We start from the raw sequence: 27415 nt of genomic DNA on the forward strand, positions 1-27415 counted from the left end.
TAATCATCATCATTTTATATAGCGCCACCAATTACGCAGCGCCGTACAGAGAATATTTGTCATTTACATCACATCCCACCCTGCCCCAATGAAGCTCACAATCTAAATTAACTGACACACACACAGACTAGAGTTAATTTTGGCAGCAGCCAATTAACCTACTAGTATGTTTTTGGAGTGTGGCAGGAAACTGGAGCACCCGGAGGAGACCACACACAAGCACGGGGAGAACAATAATCACCAATCTTATATTAAATATACTGTGAATGGTGTCAGACGCCATTCCCGCTCTCCTTTCCTGCTGCTTTCTGATGCCTGATGCCTGCAATGTGCGCCCGTCGTCCAGCAATAGGATGCAACTTCTGGGTGCTCTGTCATTCAGATTGGGCATGTGCGCCTGTTGCTAGGCAATGGTATGCGGCTTTAGATATTCATATTGACAGTCGGCAGTCGCATGATGTCACTAACCGCTGGAACTGCAATTGGACTGCCTATTTAAGGAAGACTCTGGCACTGCGCCTGTGCCAGAGTATTGGATCACTTTACCTGTGGTCTAGCTCTGGTTCTACTTCATCAGTATCTTCAGCTCCGAATAAAAAATAAAATAAAATTAAATAAAAAGACAACTCAGTAAATCTATTATATGTTTTATGGTAACCTGTACAATACATAAGCAAGTTCTTAATGATAAAAAGATTCCTGTAGGGGAGGTCTTAATACATGACACCATAATTAGCATGTTAAAGACCTAACAATTCATAAGATTCACTAGGGACAAATATCCATACTTTTAATAAATACCTGCAAACTGAGCAAACCTTACATGAAGACAAATAATTAAATATGGTCCTGTTTTTGAGTGACAAGTGAATGTGCCCTTGACCTACCAAATAACTTCTGTATTCTAATACAATGACTGCATGTGTAACTAATCCAATAAGTGAAACCCAAGGGATAAATTAAAGCTAATAAGAATTGCAGTTTATCATCTATGCAACTATGTGCTAATCAACTGAAAGAGTCATCATCATTTATATATATATATATATTGCCAGAAAATTCTGTAGCGCTTTACAATTGGAAACTAACACATTAATTAAACAATACTGGGCAATACAAACAGACAGAAATGATTTCTTTGGCCACTGAGGCTAAATTATTCTTTTTCATGCAATACTTTCTTACAATTTACTTGTACTAATAAAATACTGTAGTGTGATGTTTTATTTTTATCTGTGTTAATTCCATTTTTTAATATTGACTATTGGCATTATTATCCACAAGCTAATAGAGCTGTAATGCAGTCATCCATGTGAAAGACTATCTGAGATCACTCCAGAGGAGTAGAAATATGGCGGTTGCCTGACTTCAGAGACTAGAGTAAGTGCGGCTGCGCAGAAGTGGAACATCGATCGAATACGAGCACAACAGGAAGATGAGCAGAGCACCGAGCGATGAGGATGTGTCGGTAGCCGATGAATCGCCATGTTAAGCGGTCATTACATACAATAGACGTCTTACACAGGAAAACGCACCAATACACCGGAGCGACAACGCAAGATTGGTAAATGTTTTTGGCATTTTAACAGCGCCTCCGACTGATTACATTGTTGTCTTCATCTAATCATTGTCGTGTTGTATGAGTGCTGCGTATATCTCTTTCACAGGGAGATGTATCCTGTTCCACCTCACAATAGGATTTATTGCTGTAAATAACAGGCAATAGTCTTTTTTCACTAAGTATCCGCTGATCCACATAGCTATTCCATACATAGTGTTTGTCATTACAAGTGGCAGATGCTACTGTACATAGTCTGCACCTGTCTCTATTGTTGTTAATATCCTTTGTAAAATATATAGTTTATATATGTACAGTAGATCCATGTTACCCTGACACAAATGGTGAAACACAAAGGTCTGATGATACTTTGTGCAGTGAAGGCTACAGCTGACATCCAGCCACCAGCAGTGATGACAAAGCTTTGGTGATCTGGCTGGAAGTGATGACATGTTATAGATGTAATCTCTGCTATCAGTAGAGTGGGGCAGTTACTGTGGATGTAAATATTCACCTCTTTGGCATTATTTACATTTATTTTCTTACACCATGGAACCAGAATGGATTTATTTTGGAATTCTTACCACTGGTCAAATTACTGTACAGTAATGTCAAATAAAAAAATAAATAAACACACCTCTAAATTGTTAGTAGTTTTGTTTTTATAACATTTATAAACAAAACACTGATTCATTTAGTGCACCCATCTACAGCATTGGAGACTGTAATTGTCAAAGTTGTCATAATCTTCTTGGTGATCTCCCTGACAATTACTCATCTCACAAAGACTTCTCCATTTTGGAGGCTTGCTTGTTGTAGACAAATTTACAGTTGTGCCAAATTGTTTCCATTTCCTCATGAAGGACTTGACAGCACTCTGGGGGGATATTAAAAATCCATTAACCTTTTCAGAGATTTTTTTGATCTTCATGATGAAGCTCATGTTTGTAAATGCACATGCCACTTTTGAGATTTCTCACAGACAGATATATTTATCTTGCAAGCAATTTTAACAGTCTGTTTGTTCAGAATTAAATTGGATTGGATTCTAAGGTAACAAAAATAATTGGACTCCAGTTAATGATGTTACCTCTGAAGACAAATGATTGCACCAGCGTTTACTTTTAATGCAATCAATTATTGTCTGTTTTTCTATTTGTAATTAAGGAAAAGCTGAAGGGTTGTTTTAATTGAATTTCCAGGGTATTTTGGGTTGAACAGTGGTAAGAATTCCATAATATATCCAGCTTTTTTTCTATAATGTGAGAAAATAAAATATAAAAAATGTGATGTGGGTAAACAATTTTTATAGCCACTGTAGTATTTTGTTTCAATAGAGCCCTAAATGTTTTGTAACAGGACTCCAGTAATATTCCTATTACTAGACATATCAAATAAGGGTCAATCAGTGTGCCAGTCTTCCTGACACGTACAGTCAAGTCCATAAATATTGGGAGATCGACACAATTCTCATATTTTGGGTTCTATACACCACCACAATGGATTTGAAATGAAACAAACAAGATGTGCTTTAACTGCAGACTTTCAGCTTTAATTTGAGGGAATTTATATTCAAATCTGGTGAACGGTCGAGGAATTACAATGGTTTCTATATGTGCCTCCCACTGTTTAAGGGACCAAAAGTAATGGGACAAACTAAACAATCCTACATCAAACTTTCACTTTTTAATACTTTGTTGCAAATCCATTGCAGTCAATTGCAGCCTGAAGTCTGGAAGGCATAGACATCACCAGACGCTGGGTTTCATCCCTGGTGATGCTCTGCCAGGCCTCTACTGCAAATGCCTTCAGTTCCTGCTTGTTCTTTGGGCATTTTCCCTTTAGTTTTGTCTTCATCAAGTGAAATGCATGCTCAATCGGATTCGGATTCAGGTCAGGGGATTGACTTGGCCATTGCATAACATTCCACTTGTTAGCCTTAAAAAAAGCTCTTTGGTTGCTTTTGCAGTATGCTTCGGGTCATTGTCCATCTGCCCTGTGAAGAGCCGTCCAATGAGTTCTGAAGCATTTGACTGAATATGAGCAGATAACATTGCCCGAAACACTTCAGAATTCATCCTGCTGCTTTTGTCAACAGTCACATCATCAATAAATACAAGGGAACCAGTTCCATTGGCAGCCATACATGCCCACGCCATGACACTGATGAGGTGGTATGTTTTGGATCATGAGCAGTTCCTTTCCTTCTCCATACTCTTCTCTTCCCATCACTCTGGTACAAGTTGATCTTTGTCTCATCTGTCTATAGGATGTTGTTCCAGAACTGTAATGGCTTTTTTAGATGTTGTTTGCCAATCTCTAATCTGGTTTTCCTATTTTTGTGGCTTACAAATGGTTTACATCTTGTGGTGAATCCTCTATATTCACTCTTGTGAAGTCTTCTCTTGATTGTTGACTTTGACACATATACACCTACCTCCTGGAGAGTGTTCTTAATTTGGCCAATTGTTGTGAAGGGGTTTTTCTTTACCAGGGAAAAAATTCTTCTGTCATCCACCACAGTTGTTTTCCGTGGTCTTTCTGGTCTTTTGGTGTTGCTGAGCTCTCTGGTCTGTTCTTTCTTTTTAAAAATGGTCCAAACAGCTGATTTGGCCACACCTAATGTTTTTGCTATCTCTCTGATGGGTTTGTTTTGATTTTTCAGCCTAATGATGGCTTGTTTCACTGATAGTGACAGCTCTTTATCTCATATTGAGAGTCGACAGCAACAGATTCCAAATGCAAATGTCACACCTAGAATCAACTCCAGACCTTTTACCTGCTTAATTGATGATGAAATAATGAGGGAATAGCCCACACATGTCCATGAAATAGGTTTTGAGTCGATTGACCAATTACTTTTGGTCCCTTAAAAAGTGTGAGGCACATATAGAAACCGTTGTAATTCCTACACCGTTCACCTGATTTGGATGTAAATACCCTCAAATTAAAGTTGCTGGTTTATACTTAACTGTAACATTTCTGCATTGATTTACAGGAAGCTGTCATAATATTTCCCTAGTAAAGTTATCAAATCTTAAAATTGAGATCAGCAGCAATAGTTGGGGCCACATACTTTAAATGGACCACAAACGAGCAGATCCTGCTTGCTGTAATCTACACAAAAAGAAGTCTCGGGCACTAGATTAAGTGTTGGATAAGACTGTAAAACAGACCCAAATGCAGCTGCTCATAGGAGGAGGTATCAACACTAGTTGTCACACCAGCTTCTGCCACCCAGGAGGCATTTGTCAAAGTGTTGTGAGAATGGCTATAACTGTTGGGGCTGCTTAAAGGATCATTTTAACCTTAAACACATTTCTTTTGGTAATAGCCATCCTCACTCCTTTCCCCTAAACGAGCAGAACTGTGGTGTTCATTTCTAGGAACTCCCTGCACCTCGTGAGGACTTCCCTTTGCCAATCCAGCAATAGCCTGTTGTAATTGCATTAACAACTAGGAACACCTGAATCAGCACTATTTATGTAACTGGCTCTAGTTCCGATTGGCCAGAGTCAGAGCCTTATCCAGTAAGTGTTGTTTTTTTAGAAAGTAGATCAAAGTGGTTTGAACCCCCCCCCCTCCCCATTTTTCTTGTCAATCAGGAGATAATCATTGGAGCATTGGTGGGTACACATTCTCCTTAATTTTTTAACAATATAGTTTGCCTTTATAGTTCATAGATGAAAACTTAAGTTCTTGGATTTAGCTGTCCTTTAAGAGTACATGAAGTTATTTGGTCTATGGTTTATGCCAAAAGTACTGGTGTCACCATAAGAGGTGAAATACCTTAAGACACCAAGGCATGAATGTAGATAACCTTTACTCTTGGGCACACACAGATACATCCGATACTGGTGTTTAAAGTCCATTTGAGTCTCTTAAAAGTTAACACAGAGTATTTTCATAGTTTAATATGCATTTATTTTTATCTAGGGTTTTTATAGCATATTGGCATAGTATATTATAGAGACGTTTGTATTTATTGAAAAGGAGTAACATGAATATGCATTTATAAGAGAGACTGCTGATATTTTTCTTATCCAGATAAAAGCAAAGGATAAAACACTAGGTTGGCATTACCATCATCAATCATCATCAACATTTATTTATATAGCGCCAGGAAATTCTGTAGCCGTTTACAATTGGGAACAAACACAGTAATAAAACAATACTGGATACTTCAGACAGAGAGGTTAGAGGGCCCTGCTCTTAAGCTATGACAATGCTGTAGGACAATGGGAGTTTGATACACGAGGTTGAGTTCCACACCTTCCACATTGGTCCAGCCAGAATGCAGAGCTAAAGAGTGCCTAGAGGGCCATATGATCTGGTCACACAGCAAAGTTGGTCAGGGCTCAGAAGGTTGCAGTCTTGTGTGAACTGTGTAATGGGTGGTAATAGGGTAACCTAGGCAGGTTAAGAAGGTGGTTTAGGACCATGTATTAGTTATTGAGTGAAGAGTGCCCTCGTTTTACTTAGCAGCAAATACATCCCCCCCCCCCCCCCCCCCCCAAAAAAAAAAAAAGTCACTATAAAGTGTAATGTGCATTTAAAACAATGTAAGTTAGTAGGTTATTTTATGATAGGCTTGTTAGGACCAAGTTAGTTTAATATTATTTCTATATGAAAATGTTTCTATACCTTCACAAAACTTGAAATATTTGGCTTTTACATAGAAGCTAAGTGCGAGCTAATATTAATTGTTCTCATCTATTTTTGGCAAAATGTGGCTAAAGATTATGTCAGCAGTGTCCTTCAATGGGATTACTTACTGGAGGTTTGTGTGTAGGGCAATATTTTACCCCCATGATAACAAATTTAGTATATTCTTAGCTTTCGAAGAGATCTTGGAAAAATATATAGTTGCATTTTAGGTTCCATGGTCCTTTAAGTAACATGACTGTTTAATACATTGTAGATATTATTCCTCTGTTTAAAGGCATTGTCCAAAACAGGACAACTCTTTTATTTATTTAGTTATTTCGTTTTTATTTAAAGAATAGTCCAGACCAAGTTTGAATAATCTGTGGCTCTCTAGCTGGGAAACTACAAGTCCCATCATGCCCCAGCAACTGTTGGATAGTCTTTTGAAACTTTACATACAGAAGGCTTCTGTATGATTAAACAACCATCACACTTATATTTATTTTCTGTTTTGCAGTGCCTGGTGACTGAATAATAAAAGCAAGTATATCTGTTAAGCTCCTTTGACAACACTGTATTCGTTTAATCGGACACCATGCCTCCGAAGTTTAAGCGGCATCTCAATGATGAGGAGGTTACAGGTTCAGTAAAAAGTGAGAGAGTAAGTGTCAGATGGCTTAAAAACTCTTTATCCCTACTGTTAATATATTGCACCTTAAAGCAAGATATGTTTTATAATGTGTACACTATTAAGGACCAGTTATTTTTGTTGCTGTCTCTCTGTTTATCTCTGATTTGATTTCACAGAATATATTACTGCTGGCAACAAGGGTGACCCACCAACATTTCATACATTTTAAAATATTGCACAATAAATTTGGAAGCCATTAAAGTCTAACACGTTTAAATAAAATAACTGCTAACGGATCTATTTATAGTGTACATTGCCAGCAGCTATGTAATTGCCACATGCAAATGATTAGCTGATAGTGTGGCGAGGATCAGTAGTTAGTGATAGCAGTTAATGATCAGTGCCAAGGTTTTTCCTTATATGATTAGAAATAATCAATGATAATTTTAAAGGCTACTTTCATTAAAACCATAGATTTGCTCTGGCACGTCCATTGATGCCTGTAAAGAACCAGTGCTTTGTTTGTCTGGGTGCAATTCATTCTGGAAATTGCAGTCTGTTTTATTCTCTTTTATAATTTTTTGTAGCTAAAGGAAAATTGTTATTAAATGTGTACATCATTTATCTGATTGTGTGGATACAATTTTACACAATGGTTTCAAATTTGACAGTTTCACATGGATGGAAGAAGCATCTGTTATGTCTGTCATTTTTGCTTCTCAGTCTTAAGGGCTTATTCATTTGCATTGGTTTGCAAATAGTAACACAGATAGTGTTCCCTGGTTGCTCAGAGTGAGCGGTGGAGTAAGAGATGAAATACTGTGATAGACTACTGTAGAAACACAGTGGACACAAAGCAATTAATTCCAAATTCCAAAGTAAAAGAAAAATTGAGGGAAAACAATAACTTGAGTCATTATGTTTGTGATGTTTAATTTGCAGATCCTAAGAAATTAAATGAATGCTATTATTGTTATGCTTTCAATGCACATTCTTAAATCCTGGTAAAAGCACTTTTCGTTTTTATAGTTCAAAAAATAATATAAACAATTGGACATGTACATACAGGCTTTTATCCTATGTTGCATCAAGTTTAATGTAGACTGCTTCGTTCAAGAGTGTTAACGCTCAGTACAGTATAATGGAGTTCTGTGGGGGTACTCAACGGCCATGTAGATGAGCCCTAGCAGGCACAAAACATTTCAAGCTATTGTCCCTTAAACATGTATGGACTTTTGTAAGTATTTTGGACATTGTTGCATGGTATTCTCATCTTTATTTGTAAAGCTCCAGAAACTTGCAGCTAAGGACAGACAAAAATATAAAACGGAACAAGTACGCACGACATTGTCAGGAGGTGCCAATGTGTAGAGAAGGACATGCTTGTGAAAGCTTGTTAAGGCCATTCAGCCTGGGCTGAATACTTGCAGCTCATTCATGGCAGTCTTTCCTAGTATCAATATCCCCTTCATTTCCTGCTTGTTAGATTTTTGTTATTACTGCTGTTTATTTTGTGCCAAGATTTTCAACAGCCCTACACCAAGAAAAAGATAAGCCATTCAAAAAACAGTGTGATTATAGAACATAACTGACTGGTCCATCTGGTCTATATAACATAGATAAACTCAGAGCTATCCCTTTTTGGTGTGATTCTATGTAACAGATTGCAGGAATTGAGATATATATATATATATATATATATATATAATGTACTTGGAGTACTCAATAGTGCTTGTCATTTCTTTAATATGATGACAGTCCAAAAATCATAAGTTCCACGGCTTGGACAGTCGGTCTGTTTTCATAAGTTTACAAAACCCAGCGCAGTCCACACAAATATTCACCAACAGTTCACAATAACTTCAGATTAAAGTGTGCCAGATATTACAATAATTGACCCAGCATTACTATAATGTGAAGATAAACAAATACAAATGTTTAGAATTAAATCTTACTCACTCTATGCAGAACATTTCCCTGTATAATGAAGTCAAGCGTCCAGTTAGACAGCATTTTGTCATCGTTTCGGCAGATCATTACAGGAAAATAACACACACAAATTGTCATTATGGCTTCTTGTCTTCTGCATTTTATCTAGGGGGCCAGATATTGGCTTTCGATATTTTTTCAGAATGGGGTTTTTCACCGCAGTATGATAGTGATTTCCTGGCTCACCTAACTCTTATTATCTACATGGCTTTTTCTTTGCAGCTTTCTTCTGTTCTCCCCAGTCATGTCATTGTATCATCAGACAGTGCAGTTTATTTTTGTTGCCCTGAAATACAACAGAAAGCTGTCCTAGGACACTATTTCATCCAGTGCAGAGAAGCTATGAAAATAAACCGCTATGTTTGATATGAACGCAAGGTGGATAAACACAGGTGGATGCCTTGTGTTTAGTAAAAGTTGCAATAAATTAAACTGGTCAGAAGGTGGATGGTCCCTGTCAAGGCAATCATTATTTTTTTTATTTATTTTTTTGCAGGTATGGTGCACCAAACCATTGATATAGCATAAGTGTTATAGAGACACTCTATGTACATATATCTGGCAGATGAAGGGTGACAAGTGTATAGTGTCTGATTATGATTGCTTTTGGGACAGCAGTGCAAGTTGTGGGTCCACAGTCACAAAACTTGGGGGTATATTTACTAAACTGTGGGTTTGAAAAAGTGGAGCTGTTGCCTTATAGCAACCAATCAGATTCTAGTTATTTATTTAGCACATTCTACAAAATGACAGCTAGAATTAGATTGGTTGCTATAGGCAACATCTCCACTTTTTCAAGCCTGCAGTTTAGTAAATTTAGCCCTTGATCTTTTATGCACAAAGTGAGCAGTACTTTACTATGCAGTTTTTCCCTTTAGTATGCTGGCAAAATAGTATTACACTACACAATATAGTAGGTCTATGGGAAATCTATCTTGTATGTTTCGTTTATTTCTTTTGCTTAAACCCTTCCTTGTTTGATACGTGTCAATTTAGTCCTTTTTCAAGAAAATGTAAGAAATTAGTGATTTTAGTGACCCAATGAGACTTGTATAGATCAACCTTTTATGAAGCTGAATGAACAGTCAAAAAATCTGTATGCAAAGGAGAAGCCCACACTCATAAAAGGTTATGATTTTGTTTCCACTTTGGAAGAAAAATAGATTCTTTCTTTGTTCCTTTTTTGTTTTTGTTGCCTTCAATATAAAGATAGGAATTGTGAGTAAGCTTTTTGTGACTAAATCATAGAGTACATTGTATAAGTATAATTAAATAATTCATGCATGCAACATGGTGTCCAATGCTCGTTCTGGAAATTCTTGATTAAAACGTCTGCTTCCCTTTATATTATGTGGTTCATTCTTACCAGTAATATCTTGGTATTTGAATTAATGCTGCACTTCTTACCAAAGTAAGCCCACTGCTAATTGCTTCTCCCCTCATAGAGTTCCATGGTGTCAGTGTTACTTTTAATCTATCATCATGATGAACTTTGGTTATTGCAGCCTCTATGTAAAGCTGTTCAAACATGCTAATTTGTTGGTCCCTTACGTCTCCCCCTAAATGATCAAAATCTGCACAGAATCTTAAATCACACGAGTTTATGATCGCAATGGTTTATGTATGCTGTCATCAGCCAACAGTAAACATGCTGCAATTGCGATTCACCACTTATAGTCAAACAGTTGTATGTTAGAACAAGGTGTTTTAATTATTAGAGAAAAATGAGAGCTTAAACCTCTAACCATCATCATTTATCATAATCATCTTTTATTTATATAGCGCCAACATATTCCGTAGCGCTTTACAATTGGGGACAAACGTAATAAACTAATAAACAAACTGGGTAAAACAGACAAAGAGGTGAGAAGGCCCTGCTCGCAAGCTTACAATCTATGGGACTATGGGAGATTGACACATGAGGTTATGTATACATTTTGCATCTTGGCCCAGCCAGACTGCAAAGGTAAGGTGACTCATAAGCTAAATGATCCTGTCACACAACAATGTTGGTCCGGGGTTAGTTGTCTTCTGTGAAGTTGTGTAACAGGCTAAAGCAAGTGAGGTTAAGAGGGTGGTTGAGGAATATTATAAGCTTGTCTGAATAGGTAGGTTTTCAGAGAACGCTTGAAAGTTTGTAGACCAGAGGAGAGTCTTATTGTGTGAGGGAGAGAGTTCCATAGAGTGGGTGCAGCCCAAAAAAAGTCCTGTAACCGGGAATGGGAGGATGTAATGAGGGTGGATGAGAGAAGCAGATCTTTTGCAGAACGGAGTTGCCGGGTTGGGAGATATTTTGAGACAAGAGAGGAGATGTATGTTGGTGCAGCTTTGTTGATGGCCTTGTAGGTTAGTAAAAGTATTTTATATTGGATTCGGTAGAAGACAGGCAGCCAGTGTAGAGACATACAGAGTGATTCAACAGAGGAATAGCTATTTGCAAGGAAAATCAGTCTTGCCGAAGCATGCAAAATAGATTTTAGGGGTTTGAGTCTGTTTTTGGGAAGACCAGTAAGGAGGGAATTGCAATATTCAATGCGGGAGATGATTAGTGCATGAATTAAGGTTTTAGCAGTGTCTTGTGTGAGATATGTGCGGATTCTGGAAATGTTCTTTAGATGTATGTAACATGATTTAGATATAGAGTCAATGTGGGGAACAAAGGATAGGCGTGAATCAAGGATTACACCTAGGCAGCGAGCTTGTGGGGTGGGATTTATGGTCATGTTATCAACAGAGATAGAAATGTCAGGTATGCTCTTGTTGGCGGGTGGGAATATTATTAACTCTGTTTTAGAAAGATTAAGTTTGAGTTGACGAGAGGACATCCAAGATGAAATGGCAGAAAGACAGTCAGTTACACGGGACAACACAGATGTCGAGATATCGGGAGAGGATAGATAGATTTGGGTATCATCCGTATAGAGATGATACTGAAAGCCAAAGGAACTTATTAGATTTCCAAGAGAACCAAGCATTATTGTAAGTGTAGAGGCACACTGTTTAAAGGACATCTGAACCTAACATTCAAATTGTTTCATATGAAAGAGTGAGCCATCACTGTTATATAAATAAAGGTTTTATGGACCTGTTAGTCATTTTAGATTCAGATAATCATTAAAGGGGACACTAATAATTAAGGTTGGATAAAAATATGCAGAATGAAAGCGCTAGCTTGAAATTCTAAGCAGCTAGTGGGCAACATGGAAATCTGTAGGAATAATTTCAGTAATTTAGGAGCCAGCAGTAAACTGTTAGACACGGTTTGCATGTTGTCTACTTTCTCATGATACTCTTACCAGTGACACAGAGACATATCTGGATCCACACTTTATGGATATACACCATGCACATGATTCCTGCAAGCTGATGACTCTACATACAGACTGGTTCGGTCATTACTTGAATTGGTTTAAATTTTTAGTGTTCTATGAGGTTTAGTTTTGATTGAGTCATGTTTGTTTGTTTGTTCTGTATTGATAAGAAATAGACCTCCTGAATACATTACATGACACAATCTGTGCCCAGCCAACCAGGGGTTACTTTAATAATCTACTTGCAGCTCCCATTGACATAACTATTTTTCTTTCTTTCTTTGTACAGCGAAATCTGTTAGAAGACGACTCTGATGAGGAGGAAGATTTCTTCTTGTAAGTCTTAGGAAAAGTCTTACCTAATGCTATACAGCTTATGAAAGGTGTAATTTAATGCTAAAACATAAGAGAAATAAGAACATACACATGGCTGCAAACCCAACCATTGTAGAAGATGACCTTATTACGTTGTTTTTTCATTGCAAAAGATACAATTATACTTCTTTTGTTTTGAGAAGCATATTTGCAACATAATGATTTTTTAATTGCTCTCTTCAACAAACATTTTCTTAATTGTTTCTACTATAGACAAAAGGTTATGCTGGACATCTTTTTATGAGCTGTGTCTACCACCTATTGCTTGTTTTCTCGTGATTGCAGATCCTGTTTGTCACGAACACGCTCCCAGCTGCCATTACTTTTGGTGTTTGCTGTATGAGGTTGCACTGATTCCAGCCCACAGTCTCTCTCCCCCTATCACACAGGTTATAGACCTACTGAATCGGCGCAAACAGCACTCTCACAGCCTCCACGCACTTCAGGTTTGCCATCACCTATTGAATATGGGCAATAGGACCCCAAAATACTGTCCCACACTGGCACACAAGGCTTCTAGCTGCTCACAGACTAGCAAGACCCACACCAGCAAGCAAAGAGTTACCTCTTCACACCTCCAGACTGTTACACAAATGTAAATGCAAGCACACACAGCTTGTTAATCAAATGTATCAACAAATCACACACTGGCATTGAAAGGGTTAACTTGGTCGAGCTATTTCTTCTTAACAGGCTAATGGATTCGTTAGAGTATCAAGGACGCAACATATTAAATTATAGATTTAATATACAAAAGTACAGGGCATTCAGATATAAAGAATTACAGAAATAATAGAAACAATTAATAAAAATGGATATAACATACACAAGTAAAGCAGTTTAAAATAAAAGGGGTTACATTCAGAATAGCACTTACATGAGTTGCATTTTCTGCCCAAGGGAAATTGGCTTGGAAGATGGACAGCTTGTCAATGTGAATTGATTTCCCCAAAGTCTGACAACTTGTCCTTTCACAATATAGGTTTTTAAGCAAAATTAAATGGGACGACATTCATAGGGGCAGTGTGGATGTTAATGTGGGGGGCGGAAATGTCCCCTGGATGTCACCTAGGGTTTGTTCAAAACGATTCCTAAAGTTTTGACCTTTGGTAGCTTCTCTTGAGATATATCCCAGAGACATAACTCCCCCTTCAATAAACCGGTCATAATCTCCTGCACATTTAAATACCAAACATGATGGAATTATGACAATGTGACATACCTTTTCCAAAGATATGTGATTATAGCTGTTCCCGGACACCACCAGTACCTGTCATTCACAACCCTGGTGTGATTTCTGCTCCTTGGTATGGAGTGGCACCCAGATTTCCCAAAATATGAACTATTAAAGGACAAGAGATAATAAGGATGGCACTCTGCCTAACTTCTGTGATGGTGTTCGTAAAGCTAGCCACACTGGTGGCCAGATCGGATGAGATCCGGCCATTTGGTATCTGGGGTCGAGCGTCCAGAACACTTTCTACTGATTATGATTAGATCATTAATGGACTTCAATTTTATTTTTTGCCTGCATACACTGAAATACAAATATTACATTGTGTGCGCACTTTAAGTCTACTTGCAGAGCTTACCATTAACTATAATCCAATATCGGCATATTATTTATTACATATTACTTTATTTGTATTATACTTTATTATATATTATTATTTACATTTGTGTTTTTAATGCTCTGCGGCATTACTTTATTGACTTTTGTGATAGTGATCACCGCTGTGAACCTAGTCAAAATATGCATTTCCTGCAAATATATGCATGAATACATGTTCACTAATACATTGCTTATACTTTTTTCTAATGTTATGCACAGCATCCGACCCAACTTCTGTAATACTACCAGACAATTGGTAAACTTCCATTACTTTAGTTGCTTCTTCCCACTTTTGTACATTACATTATGTTACCATAATGCAGTTAAAATAACTAATTTGTCCTTGGAGTTAGTGGAGTTGGCACTTAACTAGTTAATTTGTGGCTGCTGACAGATTCCTCCCTCTTGCAACCACAAGTAGCGAGTCAGTGTAGTCTAAATGCCCAAGGAGATGGGCTGTCTTTTCCTTTGCTGCTCTTTATTTATTTTTTCAGGCCATTTTTTTTCCTATTAGTGAAAGGGAAATAAGATAGGGAAAGTGCTGGGACAGTTAGGCTGCATACCTGGTAAGTCACTGCAGCGCTGTCACGGAGCTGAGCGTCGACGCTCAGAAGCATTTGTCGTTGTTCTCCTCTGAGGTTGGCGTGCGGCGGGAGGCAAAGCCGCGGTCTCTTCACTTCCTGGGGACCAGCGCTGCTCTGTGGAGCATAGAGCACCAGAATCCAGAAGTGACGGCAGCTACCATTATGGAAGCTCCCTGGTCCCTTCCGCAGAGAGGGGGAGGGGGGCAGTACTATAGTGCACAAGGTGCATTAAGGCAGAGACTGTCTGCGGGCTTAATTAGATAAGCGCCGCAGACAGACACTTATAAGCAGTCAGGAGGGACCTCTGCTATACATTAGCCTGGAAGGCTAAGTATTATTCTTCTTTATATTGCACTGTACTTGCTATAAAGAGGAGGTATAATGTGTATTGCATGAGATATAGTAAAGTAGTTAAATTGTTTTCTGCTCACTAAAATGTATACATATATTTTTTTTTTATTTTTTTTTAAAAATGTTTTTGAGATACTACTGGTTCAGGGCACTTCATTTTGGCCTTGCCACAGCGCCCAGAGTATTTGCAAAGATCATGGCAGTAATGGCTGCCCATCTCCTTTCTATGGGGGTGAGCATAATGCCTTATCTTGACGACTTGCTGATCAAAGCCCCCTCAGATCAACTTCTGCGTCAGCATTTACACCTCACCATAGAGACCCTGCAGTTTCACGGTTGGATGATAAATGTCCAGAAACCGCAGTTAATTCTTGTCCAAAGGATGATTTTCTTAGGGCTTATAATGGACACCGGAAGGCAGAAAACTTTCCTTCCATAGGACAAGGTTCGCTCGGTACAAGACCTAGTGACCAGGGTCCTAGACAGTCAGTCTTTCCTTGCTTCTTTGCATGAGGTTACTGGGCAACATGGTTTTAACTTTTGAGACAATCCCCTTTGGAAGGTTTCACTCGAGATGCTTCCAGGGGGATCTCCTAAAGAAGTGGTCAGGTTCAACTCTCCACTTGGAGAAGCAGAACCAGAACCAGGACACCTAAGCATGGGCAAATCATTTTCCCCGTGCTCTTTGATCATCTTAACAACGGATGTCTGTCTAAAGGGCTGGGGTGCAGTGGCGCTACATTTGCACCTTCAGGGTCTTTGGTCAGCACAGGAAAGTTCCCTTCCAATAAATATCCTGGAGTTGAAGACCATGCTAATGGCTCTCAAAGGGGCTCAGTCACTAATTCAGGCATTCCCGGTACGTCTGCAATCAGACAATGTCATGGCGGTGGCATATTTCAACAAACGGAGGGACAAGGAGTTTGAGGGCAATGGGCAAATCAGCCCAGATATTTGCGTGGGCAGAACAGTTCATCCCATTTCTGTCAGCCGTATTTATTCCAGGCATTCGGGAAGCCGACTTTCTAAGTCTTCATACAGCAATACCAGGGGAATTGTCACTCCATTCAGAGGTATTTCAGATGCTAATCCTGTAGTGGGGCCTCCCGGATCTGGATCTTATGGTATCCAGATACCACCGGCAGGTTCCCAGGTTCTGTTCAAGAGAAAGGGACCTGCTGGCACTGGACATTATGACAATGCACTGAAATTTTAGACTGGGGTATCTTTCCTCCCATTCCAATGCTTCCCCGAGTTTCACATTAATCAGGAAATAGTGGTTCCAGTGTTCCAGGATGCTTCCGCAGATTCCTCCTTAGAATATTTGGATGTGGTCAGGGCATTGCGTATTTATGTCCAAAGCACTTTGAGTATCTGAAGTACAGATTCTCTTTTTCTCCTGATTGATTCCCAAAGAAGCTGGCCAGCTTCCAAGAAAAGCATTGCTAAATGGCTTACCTTTACAATAAAACAGGCATATCTTAAGCTAACTGGACATTACGGCACACTCCACCAGGTCTGTGAGGGCTACCTGGGCTTTGCGCAATGGGGTCTCAGCTGATCAGCAATGCAGAGCGGCCACATGGTCCTCGGTCCACACATTCACCAAATATTATCAGTTCAGTGAGTTTGCGTCCTTAGATGCTAGCTTCGGCCATAGCGTTCTACGAGATGGGCTTCCAGAACAGTCCCTCCCTTAGGGGGGCTGCTTTGGTATGACCCCATGGTAGCAATGGCCCCCAGATAGAATGAAGGAGAAAATGGGATTTTTATACTTGAGATAAATCTCTTTCTCTGAATCCATCAGGGGGACACTGCGTTCCCTCCCTCCCGCTCTTCTGCTGTTTGCTTCTTGGTTGTTCGACTCCATTTCCTTGTGGGCTTTCGAATTACACTGACTAGCTACAGGGGGTTGCAGGAGGGAGAAGTCTGACAGCAGTCCCAAATTAACTAGTTAAGTGCCAACTCCACTCTCTCCAACTACAACCCCTTGGTAACAGTGTCCCCCAGATGGAATCTGAGAAAGGGATTTATCGTAAGTATAAAAATCCTCTTTTATTAAAGTTGTGTTCTATCCTAACTGGGCAGCGATGTTAACATTCCTATATTCATGGGGAAAAAAGGAGTTTAGTTTGGACTGTTTCATAGCATGGACTGTTTAGATTGTATCACTTCCACTCTTCCTGAATTCTTTGAATATTATTTCATCATTAAAGGCTTCTTAGTCACTTATCTCCTGTGACATTGCTTTTCAGAAACTAACGACTTAAAACTGCTTTTAAATATAAAATTAATGGTTTGTTTAAAAAATACTAAAGTTTATTCCCAATATTGCTTTGTAAAATTTTAATGCCACGTTTAAAATGTTATTTCTCATTTTGTTAATGGGTGCTACCAGTACAGCAGGTGGTATTTGCAAAAGTTTAATGTGTGAGTAATATGTTTCTAAAACCTGATATGCCAATTGGCTGATGACAAATACTGTCTTCACAAACTGCCACTCCCACTTTACACTGCCATGTGTTCTGAATCAGCAGCTTGCCCCCAACTCTTAATAATGCAGTACAGCATTCCATAGCGCAAATATACTATAGCTGTGTTGTCAAGCACAATCTGTTTTTATATGTTTGCAATCCTACAGCAGGAAGAGATTGGTAAATCCTGAAAAGGGGAGGAGTAGAAAATAAATAAAACATGCACTCCACTTTCTTGAACCTGATGGTGGAGTTCTCTGCTGTAGTAAGTGGTAAACCAGATTTACTCCCATTAAAATCTTCCACCAAGTATGCATAAATATACAACAAATACTAATCCTCAGCACACCAGAAACTAGCCTACTAAATTGGAGTTAACAATACTCTTTATATAGCACATACCTGTATATTTCCTTTGCATGCAAATGGTCTTTTTACAGAACTGATTTGACTTAATAAATTCCATCATAGTGTATATGATTTTAAGGTTTTTATTATTATTATTATTATTGTTGTTATTGTTATTATTATTTTTTATTATTTTTTTTTTAAGAGGAATGCACCTCATTTTATCATTGATTCTCACCCCTATCCTCTTCTAGGCTTTAGTAATACTTTAGTATTTATTTGCTGAGTGAATACATATTAACATTGTTCACCTTTTTAAAGTATTTGAAATGATTTTGTGAATAATTTGTTGTTTTAAGTTTAGTGTTCAGTCATACTGTAATCCCAAGAACTGTTTTTTATTTCCAAAATTTATCACCCCCAACACAAACACAATTTTTTTTACTTTGTTGTACTCTTTTTTTTTTTTTTTTTATGTGAAGAATAAGTCTAAATCAACAACTGCATACATGTCAAACATCAGCAATTCTAGATGTGTAACAAGTAAATGCATTGCTGATTCCATGTTTTGATTATATCCATCTAGTGCTCTCTATATATGTGTGTGCTGTGGATGTTGGGACCTGCAGTCACATGATACGTCACTAACTGAATGTTCTCTCTTGCCAGGAGGGGACCTTCTGCACCTAAGTTTGGACCAAGGAATGACAAGATCAGACAGTAAGTCTGTGGAGACAGCTGGAAAGTGAGCTATACAAGGCCCAATGCTGTTAACTTCTATTTAAAATAGCTGCAACCTTGATGTTTACATGTTTGTATTAATCAAGAGGGACCCTGCATCAGATCTATATTATATATTTACTGTACTTTTTCTTTACTGTAACAAGAGTAGAAGATTGTGTAGTACTTTATAACTGACCCATGCCAGGCTGCAGACTGTAAGAATAGCTTCACACTCTTATTTGCACAGTATTTCAGAGAATTAGATTTGAGTGTTTATCATTGACATGTCGTGAACAATCAATTTCTGGCCTACACACTACGTGTCATGAGGCCAACAATCACTACCATGAAAATATAAGATTGTTTGCACAGTTCAAAATAAATGTGTTCCCTTTAGGTGACTTGTATTTTTTACATTTATCAACCCCTTTGAGGCATGTATCTTTTCAGTGAGGAGTATGGTTTATACTGTGCATCTGTTACATTGTTAATATCTGTGTTTTGGTTTTCTTGTGTTTTTGTGTACATGTGTGCATGGTTTATTTGTTTTTTGTTTTGCTGGTCAGATAGAGCTTTCTTTACCCTGCATTTTGGCATGTGTATAGGGATAGCCCTAGAAGAAGTGCCCCCCTCCCCAATGGGCTAGATAAAAAAATGTTTAAATGACTTAATTACATCAGGCTTGGTAGGTTTTGTATATAAAAGGACGAAGTAGTAATGTTCTACATGTCCTCTTATTGAAACAGATCTATATAGGTCTGTTGAGAAGCTGCATATATGTATTGTTTCAGACTATTAAATTGTTCCCATCACTACAGTGATGGGTGCAACACTCAAATGGCTGACCACAAAGCAAAATTTGGGTGGGGGCATGGTGATCCGCTCCAGATGCCTCCAACCCCCTTGCTATACTCTTTTGCGCATGTGTGGAGACTGGCACAAGCAATGTGAAGCCCCGCTTGGGTTTTCAATTCAGGAGATCAGAGCATGGGTCTCCATAGCATATGGGCTAGCATCCCCTAGGCCCCATAGAAGCAGCATGCGTTGTCTTGGGGGTAGTTCTAGAGTCTTAGAGGAGGGAGTCTGTCTCAAAGTTTGGCATCTACTGGTGGTGTTGGTTATGCCATAATTTCAATACTGGCTAATAAAGGCTCAATCTTAAAATCTGCTAAGGGTCCTAATCCAAACACTGAAATAGATTGTTAATGTAACAAAATCCCATATTCTTTCATACTAAATGTCTACATTGCTGGGACTGGGATATTCCACTGCCTATTGCAGGATTTTAAGAAAAGATAAAATATTTTTTGTTAGTGTCTTTTTGTATATAAATAGTCCTATAATGCAAGTGATGCAAGACGTAAGGCTTATATAGACTTTATTTTATTATTACCATTTAATCATCTGTAGGCTTTGCACCACCAATACTCTGATATAACTTAAAGAGAAATTACTGTGAAAAAACATTACTGAAATATTTTGATTTGTAGGGAAAATATGTTGTTGAAACAGCCTAGCAATATATTGTAAAACCACATGATCATTAAATTTGTGCACAACAGTAATAATTTTGAGCTCTGTCATATGTGTGTGCATTTATAGGAAAAAAGAAAGATATGTTAAGTTGTGTTATTTGAATTATAGCCCCACAGAAACCTGGAGAGTTATCTGGGGCTGACAGCATATTCCTGTGAAGTCTAACAATTCAAAGGAAATTAAAGTTTGGGGCAACATTCAAACAAGGCTGACCTAGAAATTGCAAACACTTGCATTCATAAACATTGTTTTCTGCACTTCTGTAAGAAGCCTGGGAACACCCCTCCCCCTACAGAAATTAATTGTGCTTTGCTGAAAATATTGAATACTAGATACTTTATTTTTATATTTTAAATAGGGATGATTGTACATCAGTAACTATATGTTGGTGGACTGTAAACTGTAACTAAAATGTATTAATTGTACTTGGCACAGGGAAACATTTATTCTAGGCCACTGGAACCCAAACTTTCTCAGTTTAAGGCACCGTTAGGGTCTCCATTGTTTGTTTTTTTTTGTTTTTTTTCCAAGGCATCCCTAAGTCGAAATAATTACCAAGTAATCCCCCGCCTTGCTTACCCCCGGCTCTGGGTGCGGCACCCCAGGGAGCCGTGGAGCACAGTGTGGGAACCGTTGGTCTAGGCATAGTTTAGTTCTCTTTCTATTCTGGCTATGAGCAAAGTCAAGTTGTCTGCCTACCGTTGTCTGCTCTGTTGTATTTTCAGTCTTCACCTGAGTTGGCCTTGTCCCTTGATGATATCATACCCTGACCCCAGTGATGCCACACAGTTTGCTACTAGACCATGCCCCCAAGCTGTTGTATTGTTAGTGAATAATCACATTGCCAGGCAAGCTCTGGAAGGAAGTAAAGAGATTATGGGGAAAATAAATGAAACCATGGTATTATTACTGGATAATTTTGCAAGCATACTCACTAACACAATTCCAAAAACTAGGTAAACAAAGAATATATTTAAACACAAATCATATAATATGTACATTAGACAGGTATAAACGGAAATGTATTGAAAAAGCATGGAATATATATTTTTCTTTTATGTTCCAATGTTGCTGGCCTTTAAATATGCATATCATGTGCATTAATATTGAATGGAAGGTTTGCTTTTCTTGTGCCCAACCACGTAAGCGTTTTCCTTGCATGCTGGAGACTAGAGCAACTATTTTGTCACAAATCCTTTCATAGCAAAAATCCACGTGTGTCATTTGGAAGAAGTAAGCGGAATGCAGATAAAATCTGCTCCATGACTGAGTCAAAGCAGGATGTTTTTCCAATTGCAGAGCTGTGAATAAATCTCTTCTTCAAAACATCTGTGCCACCCTTAACCCTTTCCCGCTAACGCTGAACTATTCTTTTGAACTATTTCTGTGACCTTAAAATTTGGTAGATAAAACATAGACATCCTGTAGCACCAAAATATTGTCATGAGCATACTATAACTGTGAGCTTGCAAACTTGGTGCAGTTATTGAAATTGTTAAGGGTTTTCCTGACCTCTACCAGAAAGGATGGTGGTGTTCAAAGGAAAGTTTGAGTGGTGTAAATCACAGTTCAAGTTTTCCCAGCTTCCTTTTTTTCCCCCCTTCTAATGATGGTATGTGAACTTTGACTCTTGGTCACTGAACAGAGGTGTTTTCCAACAGGAAATATTTGCCTATATGCAGTTTAAAGATTTAGTGTCCCCCAGCCCTAACGTGAGTGAATGTGATCTAGTGGCTGTAAATAGGATGAAGTGTACATGTCCAAGTATACTTAGTTTAGTATAAGTTATCTGCATATTACTGGCAAACCTGGAGGGGGTGGGTCTTTTTAAATGGATAAGTTTATTTTCTAGGTCTGGTATTTAAGCTCTAAATTTATGAAGTCACACAGGGGCTTGTTATGCCAGGAGGAACTTGGGAAATTCAAAAGCTGGACATCCTTTAGTTTCAAGCATTAAATTGAATTAACATCAATGTTTGTGCTGGATTTGTTTTAAAGTTATCATTATGTCCCTTGTAAAACATTATTACACTTAGGATACTTGCTCACATGTTGTTGTGCATAGGCCAGTGGTGCATTACCCTTGGGTGATCAATAGGTGAATGCATTGTTAGTGGCTTTTAAAATAGATATAGAGATCAAATGCAGAATGGGCACTCAATGCACTTTGATGTACTTTTTGTCTGTCTTGCATTTGAAGCCGGCTCTTAGACTACTGTTAGCATGACCCTTCATAGCAATCTATTCAGTGCTGTTTGTAGTCAGTTCATGCTGCGTTCCAGTGAACATAGTGGATCGTAACCATCTCTGAGTCCGTACTCTAACTCAGTCACTTAGAAACTAGTAACAGCTTGCAGTACTATGTTTGTAATACCCACTATAGACTATTGGTTATCTCTTAAACTGTATATCTGTTCTTTGCTTAAACTGGGAGGCAGTGAGTTCCAGAGTTTAGCAATAGTGAGGGAAAATCTTTTCTTAGGCCATAAGGAAATGCAAGTACAAGATAAGACAAAAGAAACATGGATCACTAGGCTCCCATGTATCTAGGGTTCTGTTAGTCCTGCTTCAAGTCATCTTGGTATCTCTGAAAATCAGATGTTGTTAATTTTAAATAAACATTGCTTATTATGTGAGAATTATGTCTTGTGGGGATGTTATGCTTGATTTTCTATACAGTGAATACACTAACTAGATCATTTTAAGGGGTCACCTAGTTCATTTTGCGATAAAGCCTAACTCTTAGTTATTTTAGTATGACGGCATAATTCAAAACATATGGAATAAACGACATCCTTCTAAAAAGTGAGGATCACTGACCGCTGAATCTTTAACATGTTTATCGCTGACAAATGAACGTACATCTGTTGCATTAAACAAATTTGTGTGTGTGTTTACAGTGTACAGAACCAGGTGGATGAGGTCATTGATGTCATGCAGGAAAATATCACCAAAGTGATAGAACGAGGGGAGAGGTTGGATGAACTGCAAGACAAGTCAGGTGAGAAGCAATTTTAGAACTTTTCACCAAGCAAGTTTAAAGTTGTTGTGCCACGAAAAAAGAAACCTCGGCCATTGTGTCAGACTCTGCATGCTAGTGAGGTCGCAGACAGGCAAACTCGCCATAAAATCCTCTATTGTGGTAGGTCTATGTCAGAGCTGCTGGTCATGTTCAGGCTGCCCATTCACAGAGAATGATCTGTTCACCCAGTACCTCCTTTAACATTGTATCAATAGAAGTATCTCCACTAGACACCGATATGATTGGTGATTGACCTTCTTTCTTTAATGTAGGGGATAAGTGGTGATACTTTTAAATCAGTATGACTGACAGCTAGTTCTGTGGTGCATCAACATGCTAATGAGGCTGCTTACGGGCAGAGCCTGGTAGGTCAGCAGGATTTGCTGAAAAGGGAGGAGAAACACAATAAGTGATATACATAATATAGACACATAAGATTCTGTAGTAAGAAAAAGGGTCATTACAATGCAATCATGTGGCCAAATTGTTAAAATACTTGTTTTTTTATTATGCCATTACTCATGTTAAATTCTAATGTGAATCTGATTACACATTGTTTCCAAATAGTCAATAAATCAATGACTGTATTATAGTGTTGCAAAGTCATTGTTAATTGATGTATTTTTTGTTTTGTGATTATTCAACAAAACCATATTAGGGTAGCAATGTATTGGAGGAGGAAAACTGCAAGTGAAGGATGTTTTTATCAGCTTAATCCATATAGGGATATTTCATTTTACTATATCTGACATGGACATTCACAAATGGTGTAAATCAGTTGCTCCAATCCCTCAAGTGTAAAATTGTAGAGAGATGCAACATAAATGTAAACAGGAGTTTGTAGTAGGTAAAAACACAAGGGCAGCCGCAAATAGTGAGTACCATAACCTGTCATCTACACACTAAACGGATATCCGAAGAGGCAAAATATGATTACATAGTGATGTAGCCTATAAAGTTGTTTAGTTTCACTTGTCTGCATGGTTATACAACTTCAGAACACGTATGAAATATTCATGGCTGTACTAGCAGCAACATTCACAATTATCTAACTGATTTTCTCAAAAATGATATGTGTTAATAATAGTACCTTGCAATTAAGCTTATGCTTAAGATTTTATTAAATTTAGCCAAACTTTGACTGGTGCACTTTAAATATACATGTAAATATATATATTCTAACCTGATTGTTTTGCTAGTGAACGCATATGCTGACCACCGCTTTATTAACAGAATATTATTTTTAATGGTTTACAGTTCAATTCTGTTTTAGTTTAATTCTAACCTCATCCCTGACACCCCCTTTCCCCCCCCCCCCCTTTCCCCCCCCCCCCCTTTTATTATGACACACAGAAAGTTTGTCTGATAATGCCACAGCATTCAGCAGCAGAGCACGACAGCTCAGGAGACAAATGTGGTGGCGGGAGTGTAAGGTAATTATTATTTTGTATGTCTTTTAAATGTATCTATACTGTATGTCCATCTAGTATGTTTATGGTTGTTACACATCAGAGATTATACCTTGCTTCTAGCTTGTGGGCTTGACACACTAAATTTTAAGATTAAAGCAAGTTCATGGAACCTACTTAACTTTGGAGAAACATTTCTGGTAACTTTGGACTTGAAAATAATAAGTTGATTGTCTTTAGAAGCCACTTTGAAATTATTGGATTTGTATCCAAAGGGGGTGTCTGTTCCCTGATGTGTAGATTCTGAAGCCACATGATACAGGGCACTTGGAAAGAAGCCAGCCCTTTCTGCCTTACAGATCACCTTTACCAGCAGTGCTAATGGATAAATGTTTACAGTTAACTCCATATATACATATGTTATCTGTCTTTCAGATGAAAGTGATAGTGGCATCCGTTTTCATTCTCATCCTACTAGTGATTATCGGTATGTACGATTATAAACTAACAAAAAAAAAAAAATGTTCTGATGCTCAATGTGGGTATAATGGGATGTAATGGTCATTCAGCAGAAATTTTAAAACAAAAGCTGGAACTGCCATCAGGATTGTCCCTTGCGCAGATTTGTGCTTCCTTTTCATAAACTTCCTTATGATTCCACCCAATGATAAATAGAAGATAAACTCCGATTTGGGGAATCATGACACTGTAAGTTTGATTGTGCAATCACAGTTTAATACATCGGGTTGTGATTATAATTGTTTAACTCTAACATTCCTTTTATAGGCATGCATAAATACCTTATTAGAGCTGGAGTTGCTACAAGGTGGACAAAATACAAATGCCTGACAATATTTTAGATGATTACTGTCCTTCTGCATGACATTTGCACATTTTGCCACTAAGGCTTGACCTCCGTACAAATTTTTTTTGTTATGTAGAATCTGTGTTATGGTTTTATGCTGGAAGAGGCTAAGGGCCATTTTTAAAATGTCTACTTTTTTTTTTTTTTTTTCTCTTTTCTATCTTTTGAGTCAGCTGAAACTAATGGGTCTCCTCTACTGTTATATCCTGTGTAATGGTCATTATTCTTCATGAAACTCTATACTTGTTCTAGTGGTTACAATAGTAGTAGTGGACATAAAAGTCCCTTTTTTTGGGGGGGGGGGGGCTGGGAAGTTTTGTCTGGTATCGCAGTTGAATGAATAAGTCTTGGGCATGTTGCTGGAACTATCTGTGTCATTAAAGTATGTGCCAATGATGATGATGCACACAGCAATGCACCTCTACCAATGTCTTCAAAACTTTATACTTATGTCAGGTCACAGTTGTATTTGTTTCTATGGCCACCAATTGTAGAGAGGTTAGAGACAAATTAAGTCTTATATGCATGATGGCCTTATATCATTTATTTATATATCGCCACTAATTCCACTGCACTATACAGAGAACTCTCACATCGGTCCCTGCTCCATTGGAGCTTACAGTCTAAATTGCCTTGCAACATTCTTAAATTAATAGGTACATGTATGATATTTTGGAACCAATTATCCAGGAAGTTATTAAAGCCAGAAAGTAAACAATACGCACAGACCTGAGCTTGGATAAAGTACCTTCTATAGTTGCTGTCAGGAGCACCAAACAATGAAGAGAAAAGGACTGTGTCATTTAGTACATGTTAGGCATAGTTGTGAACTACGTGAGAATATTGATTGATGCATCCATGCCATATATTAGATATTTTTATTTGTGTATCCTTGATGCTGTAAAGTGTCAAAAAAGGCATAAAGGCACTTTTTATGGCATATCAGTGGTTGCCCCAGTGATGTGAGATAACAAGGCTAATGAGTTTGGTTCCTACTAGCGCTCTGTGTATGTGGACTTTGTATGGGTTTCCTCCAGGTGCTCTAGTTTCCTCCCACAGTCCAAAACATACGGTTTTTTGATTAGTGACAACAATGGAAATTATACCATGTTGTGTGGGTAGAGAATTTTACACTCTAAGCTCCAGTGGGGGATATGAATGATTAAATATTCTCTCTACAGCGCTCCATAATGTGATGGCACTGTATAAATAACTTAATGATGGTGACATGAAAAGTTTGTATAAAAAGTAAAAAAAAAGCCACTCATACTGTAGATAACACTAATATATAATAATAACCTATCAACATCCTTCTTTCTTTTCCCAACAGTCCCTATCATTTTGAAGTATCGCTCCTAACCATCAGGATACATGCTGCTGAGAGATTCTTGGATTACCCTGTACAGAACTTTGTATTATTTTTGTTTCTTTTTACATCTTTTTGGCTTTCTCCTCTCCAAGCAAAGGGACCGAGACCACATTCCTCATGGACAATATTTACAGAAATAAGTTTATTTAAATGAGAAAGAAGAGCTGAAGACCTAATTCCCATTTATCCTATTCATTGTTTGGTTTTTGTTTTTTTGTTTTATTTTTTTAGTTTGCACAGAACACGAGGCAGGACTTTAGAACGCACATATGATGTGATGGAAAAATTTCCCTCTTTAACTTTCTAATGTACATATAGTCTGTGGCCATGGAGACGTTACACAAGAATATATATATAATAAAAGAATGACCATCACACCAAGGGAGTTCAATATCATGTCAGTACAGCTACTGATTAGTGACCAACCTCTCGTACTCCAGCTATCACTGACCCACAGGTTTTCATACTTCAGACTCTGAATGAGAATAATGTGAGTAATGGTTTAGCTACAGTTGGAGTTGACCTTCAGGGCTAGATTTACTAAACTGCGGGTTTGAAAAAGTGGAGATGTTGCCTATAGCAACCAATCAGATTCTAGTTATTTATTTAAT

The 27415-nt window shown here is 38.0% G+C and overlaps 1 protein-coding gene across 1 annotated transcript; it reads left to right on the forward strand.

Moving 5' to 3' along the window:
- Positions 1-1421: 1421 nt before the first annotated feature.
- On the forward strand, positions 1422-27415 carry VAMP4 (vesicle associated membrane protein 4). The gene is made up of 8 exons (XM_075182461.1): positions 1422-1564; positions 6723-6866; positions 12426-12472; positions 18550-18600; positions 23040-23140; positions 24515-24594; positions 25006-25057; positions 26766-27415. The coding sequence occupies exons 2-8, from the start codon at positions 6801-6803 to the stop codon at positions 26792-26794; spliced, it is 426 nt and encodes a 141-aa protein (XP_075038562.1). The 5' UTR covers positions 1422-1564; positions 6723-6800; the 3' UTR covers positions 26795-27415.

Source organism: Mixophyes fleayi, chromosome 8, assembly GCF_038048845.1.
Source record: "Mixophyes fleayi isolate aMixFle1 chromosome 8, aMixFle1.hap1, whole genome shotgun sequence".
Lineage (NCBI taxonomy): Eukaryota > Metazoa > Chordata > Amphibia > Anura > Limnodynastidae > Mixophyes > Mixophyes fleayi.